The following is a 6000-nucleotide window of genomic DNA, read 5'->3' as shown; positions in this document are numbered from 1 at the left end:
GCTGCTAATATTTTATGAGTAATGAAATATGTCAAATGAAAGATTTGGGAATTCCAAGGTATCAATTTTAGAATAAAACAAAATAAATCAACATATGGAGACATCTGAATGAAACTGCCCAACATCAAATGAAAAGATGAAATACTAAAATGAAAAATAAAATGACAGATTATGTTCAAAATATTGAAAGATGGACAGCTAACTTCTGTGCAATGAATATGTAAGCCAATTCCTAGAGAAAACATGCTAAGTCTTATAGACAAGAAAAAAGAGGAAGTCCTCCAAATTCATTTTACCAGTTTGGGATATATCTTTTATTAAAGCCAGAAAAATACATTATAAGAAAGGAAAAATGCAGATACATTTCACTCATGAGTGCAGATGCAATATCTTAGAGAAAATATTTGCAAATTGAATCCAAATGTGTTTTTCAAATAATAGACCTTGGCCCAAATGATATCCCAGTTAGAGTAGTTGAAAAGTTTGCCCATACATTTAATTTAACACATTAACAAAATTTTAAAAAAAGAAAACATATGATCATTTAATTTTTTGAAGTGTTTAATAAAATCTAACATTCATTTGTGATGAATATTATTAGTAAATAAAGAATAGGATACAACATTAAACTTCATAAAGAAGATCTAATTAGGGCAAATGTCATCCTGAAAGGAGAAAGATTAGAAGATGGCCTTTTAAAACCAAGACGTAGGCAAAAACACACAATACAAGCACTTTTTTGTAACATCATAATAAAAGCCTCAGTAAGTGCAATAAGATGAAAAAAAATGATATACTAAATTTAATTTACTGGATAAATAATTCAGTAAGTTAGTTGTATGTATAATTATTATTTAATTAAATAGTAATACAAAATTTATCAGTTGCATCTCTACTTATCAATAACAAAACCCTGAAAACACAATTACAAAGGTATCATAATTTGGAATTTTAACAGAGAATATAAAGTATTCAAGGCTACTATAGGGAAAGTTTTGGAAGCTTTAGTAAATTATTTTAAAGATTATTTAAATATATAGAGTGGTATACTACATATGTGGCTATGATGACTTAGAATTTGAAAATAGCATATTTCCTGATAATGATCATATCGAGTACAATTTTTTTTTGTAAAATAAGATTACTCATAATTTGTGATGAGCTTACTTAAAATTTATCATAATAAAAAATAATAGTAAGAAAGAAGAGGGGCAAAGAAATTGCTCAACCAGATGTAGAAAATGATTATAAAGTTATAGTAAATAAGACACCATAGAACTAAAATAAAAAAACACTACAGAAATAAACAAAGTGATATCTGAAATAAAATAGAAAACTGAAAAGCATATTCACCCAGGTTGACATGCAAGAGAAGTGACATTCCACATCAGTATGGAAAGGAATGATTGTTAAGGGAAAAGATGTCTATCTATCTACATGGAGAGAAGATAAAACTGAAACCACTTGACACTATAGAAAAGGTAAACTGCAGAGAAATGAAAGACAAATGTCAGAAAAGAATTGTTTTAGAGACCAATTGAAAAGCATATTTGAAAAATGTTTGGGTTTAGAAGCATGGAAAAAACACACCTAAAAAAATAACATTTAATAATCAGATTGATTCTATATTTTGAAAACTTTTAAAAATACATTTTAAAAAGAGTTAACTCTAAATTAGACTTACAGATTTTACTGCAAAAAATTAAGAATTGTTATTAATTAAAACATATCTTAAAGTGAGTGAAAAAAATTATGAAACGTGAGAAAATAATTAAAATACACATAACCAACACAATATTGAGATGTTATTTTAACAAAATTTCCTCAAATCAATATGAAAGTCTTAAAAGATGAAAATAAACAAATAAACAAAAACAAGGTTAAAAGACGTAAAGACACTTTTCACTGAAGAGAAAAACCATATAGCCAATAAAAATAGGAGTAGAGATCCCCAAACTGTAAAATGTTAACACAGTGAAATGTTATTTTATATGCACTTAATAACAAAAATTAAAATGAATGACCATTCCAAGGAGCAGAGATAGGTATAAATTTCAGTTTTATAAGGGACCAGATGTTGGTTTGAGAAACTTTCTTTAGGAAAAAAAATAACAAAAAAAGTTGCAAAATTTAATTTTTATTTAGAATGAGAAAAATCACAAAAATTATATGGTTTAAAAAGCTGATACCATCACAATTTCTATAAGGCAAAAAAGAAAAAATTAATAATTTATTTTTAACACATGCTAGCACAATATTTCTCTAAATAGATTGGCTGCATACTTTTTATTGCTTTTCATAGAATAAAAATTGTAGGAAAATGGAATAGAAAGATAATTCCAAATTTGTTTCAGCATGATTCAAATTTGTTTTCAATAAGCGGTAGTATAGAAAAGCATCAGTTTTGTGACTTAGTATTATTAGTATTATGCAGTTTTAAAAAATATTTTTGTCAAATTTCAGAAAACTGCTTTAAAATTTTAAGAAAATTTAAATTTTTTTTCTGCAGGAGTACTATTAAAGAATTATGCAATTATTAAGTAGATTATTATTGATTGCCTCATTGTGTAATGTATCATATGTTATATTCATAAACGTTAGTATGTGAAGTCACATTAGCAAGAAAAAATATATATACTTCATGTATATATATATATATATATGTACACAAATATATGTTCTGAATGAGCAATGACTTTAGAAGATACATCAAATATACTAAGATGTAGTCCCATATGCTGAGATGCATTTTAAAGCAGGAACCTTGAAGACACTGATGTACTTTTTTGTAGAATATCCACAGGTTTATGCCCTACAGCACGAAGGTATTTTGATAGATTCTATTCTATTTAAAAGTGAGATACTTTTAAAAGTCATGTATTTATACTTATATTTGTGAATCACTGAGTATATGACAAGAGTATATACTTCTCTTTCGACTAAGCGGAAAAGAACAAAATCATCTGTTTACAATTTTAAACTTCTTTAATTGAAAGCATTTCCAACAGATACATTTCATACATTTCAAAACTCACTTATTTTCCATTCATGCATATTGTGGTGCCAGATATTGAAGGACAAGTCCATATGGCAGTTAAGTCTTAGTTCCACAGGTTCTGTGTCATGATGCCAGGCGGGTCAGCACAATGCACGGCAGGACTTCTGGAAGGCATTCCTGCACCAACATGAGTTGCTGTGAGTATATTAAAATACAAAAATTCTGAATATCATGCCATTATTAGTTAAATAAAACACAGCTGCAAGATGAGAGAAGATATTTTTGACACAAAAGGTTTCAGATCCCAAAGACATTAAATAATAAATTAGAAAAAGAAAGTGAATATATATATCACCTTTCATCTAATTTCCTTATGTTTTATTCCTCCTCTGAGTTTATAAGAATTAGTATCTAATAGAAGCTTGGTATATATTGAAATTAATACCAAATTTGCACACAGAGTTGCATTATATAACCACTTTATGTCATTTACTCTTTTTCACTTGTAGCAATGTTATATGGAAAAGACCATCTGAAACCATTTTTAAAACTTTTATTTTAATCTGAGCTAGACCCTTAGTTAAGTGAATGTGACCTTCACAAAATGACCTCCAGCCAAAAGCTTTCTATTCAACGGAGAATAAAGACACCTGACTTGTCTTCCTGGTGAAGGTAGTACTCATGTACCCTGGCATGAACACCACAAATTCAATTTTCTTAGAAGTCATGAAGTAGGAATGTCAGTATAATCACCTGCAAAAGTTTGTTTCTTATAGTTCACAGTAATAACTGTGCAGGCTTCTAAAATTTCTAAACTTAACACCATGATATTTGTGTGGACATAAACTCGTGTGTTTTTTTAACATTACTTTTTTCAGACACTATAGTGAGGTCAATCATGGGATTAGAGATATTCTCTGTGCCCCAGATTCCTCAAATATACCAAAGGGAAATTTTCTTACCTAACTATAAAATTATACTAGCAATGTATGTGAAAACTAACAGCAATCATACTTAAAGATCACTTAGCTTAACATTAGGCATATAGAAAGTCTATCATAATGTTAGCTATCATCAGTAATTGCAAAAATCAAGAAAATGTTGAAAGAATTTGATTCAATGCATATCTAGATTTAATTTTATGATTGTAATTTATAAACATGTTTTCTTTTATAACCTCTGTTATACAGATAAATCAGGGATGCAGAATCAGTATGGAAAGGAAAGTTGTAGATAGGCAGACTTAAAAGATGGCATATACTCTTACTTCCTATTTTTCCTATTGCTTCATGTTTTTCACCTTCCTTTCCTGATCCCTTCCACATGCACGTGGGATGTCCCTAATGAATGTAATGGGTTAGCAAAACCAAGTCTAGATGACCATCTGAACACCATCTTGTTAGCAGTACCTCCTGTCTTGTCCTCTGGCTTGTTTCTCTGATAAAGCAAGCTGTCACATTGCAAGTTGCTACAGAGAGAGGCAGGAAATTGAGGGCAACTTTTGATCAGCAGTAAGTGAAGAACTGAGATGCTCAGAGAAACTTACATCTTTGGCCCCAGTAACCATGAGCAACTAAATCTTGTCTACAATGATGTGAGTGAGTTTGGAAAGGAAACCCAATGGAGTCTTTCTGTGACTACAGTTCTTGATTGCTGAGGGCCATTACCGATGACACCTGAACACTCAGCCTAGCCTCACTTGGACTCTTGACCTACTGAAACTGTACACTAAATGCTATTGTTTTAAGCCACTGAATTTTCGTGTTATTTGTTAAGTAGCAATAAATAACATAAAAAGCAAAGACTTAAAACCTGGGACATATTTTCCTATGAACTGAATAATCTTTAAAGAGGAATTAGGGTACATCAGTTTGTAAGACATTTATGAGCAAATTCCAAATGCAAAAATTTCATAGAAGAGATCATATTTTGTTATTTTTAAAAATATAGGACTTGTTTCTATCTCTTAAACATTCTTCTCCCATGAAAATGAATCCAAACAGTAATTATTTTAGAAATTGCCTTTGTACCAAATGATGGATTTATGATATAAAAAATGACTATTTTATGGGTTTAAAAGGCTTTATAAAGATTTATATATGATTTTTTTGGAAGGAAATAGGCAATAAAGGGGATAACAATAGGATAATAGGCAATAAGTTCTCAAGTCCAGAATCAAAGCAATTTATCTTTGTAGTCTTATCAACTTAGCACAGAATCCGGCACATGGAACACACCAAGGATTCATTTTTCTTGCCAAATGAAAATAAGTAAACTTTTTAAAAAAATCTATGTAAATACAACACAAATTTTGGAGCCAGGCAGATTTTATTTTTAACATAGTTTCTGCCCCACCACTGTCACCCCAGGCAAGCTACTTATTTCCTTAGAAAATGAAAATTACAGCTAGATTTCATTTTGAAGAAAGAAAACACTTATCAAAAAATAGGCTGAAAGGAACATAGTGTGTACATATGTGAGAATGTGTTTGTTTTATATATTCATATATATATGAAACATAATATCATAAAGATAGCAATTTTAAATGAATTTTAGTGACGAAGCATAGGCAGATTAGTTAATCAAAATCAAATGTCTGTTTGTCAATGCAAGCATAGTTTGGTAATCTAAATGGTAAAAGTGAGTTTTTTTTTTTTTTTAAATTTCAAGAATTGAACTCAGGGACAGTCAACCACTAAGGTACATCTACAGCTTATTTTTTTGTATTTTATTTATAAATAGTATGTTATATAGTTGCTTAGCACCTTGCTTTTGCTGAGGCTGGCTTTGAATTTATGATTCTCCTCCATCAGCCTCCCAAGCCACTGGAATTACAGGCTTGCACCCCTGCAACTGGCTAAAAGTGAGATTTTAATTCATCTATGAAAACAGAATATTAGGATAACAAAATATTTCAATAAAAGGATGTTTACAAAAACAAAAGATGTAGAATATATATGACACATATGAATTACTACATTCATATTCTCTAAGTAATCTGA

At 29.6% G+C, this 6000-nt stretch overlaps 1 protein-coding gene across 2 annotated transcripts in view; it reads right to left on the bottom strand.

Annotated features, from left to right (window-relative positions):
- Positions 1-286: 286 nt before the first annotated feature.
- The window catches only part of Adgrl3 (adhesion G protein-coupled receptor L3), a 773708-nt gene continuing 767994 nt past the window's right edge, over positions 287-6000 (bottom strand). Inside the window, exon 26 of one of the 2 annotated variants that reach the window (XM_021730674.3) lies at positions 287-3193. In XM_021730674.3, the coding sequence (XP_021586349.1) occupies positions 3102-3193 (92 nt within the window). In that variant the 3' untranslated portion in view covers positions 287-3101. The remainder of the gene's footprint in view (positions 3194-6000) is intronic. The other variant, XM_040292372.2, reaches the window with a different exon arrangement.

Source organism: Ictidomys tridecemlineatus, chromosome 9 (assembly GCF_052094955.1).
Source record: "Ictidomys tridecemlineatus isolate mIctTri1 chromosome 9, mIctTri1.hap1, whole genome shotgun sequence".
Classification (NCBI taxonomy): Eukaryota; Metazoa; Chordata; class Mammalia; order Rodentia; family Sciuridae; genus Ictidomys; species Ictidomys tridecemlineatus.
This window is presented reverse-complemented; position numbering and strand designations above follow the sequence as displayed.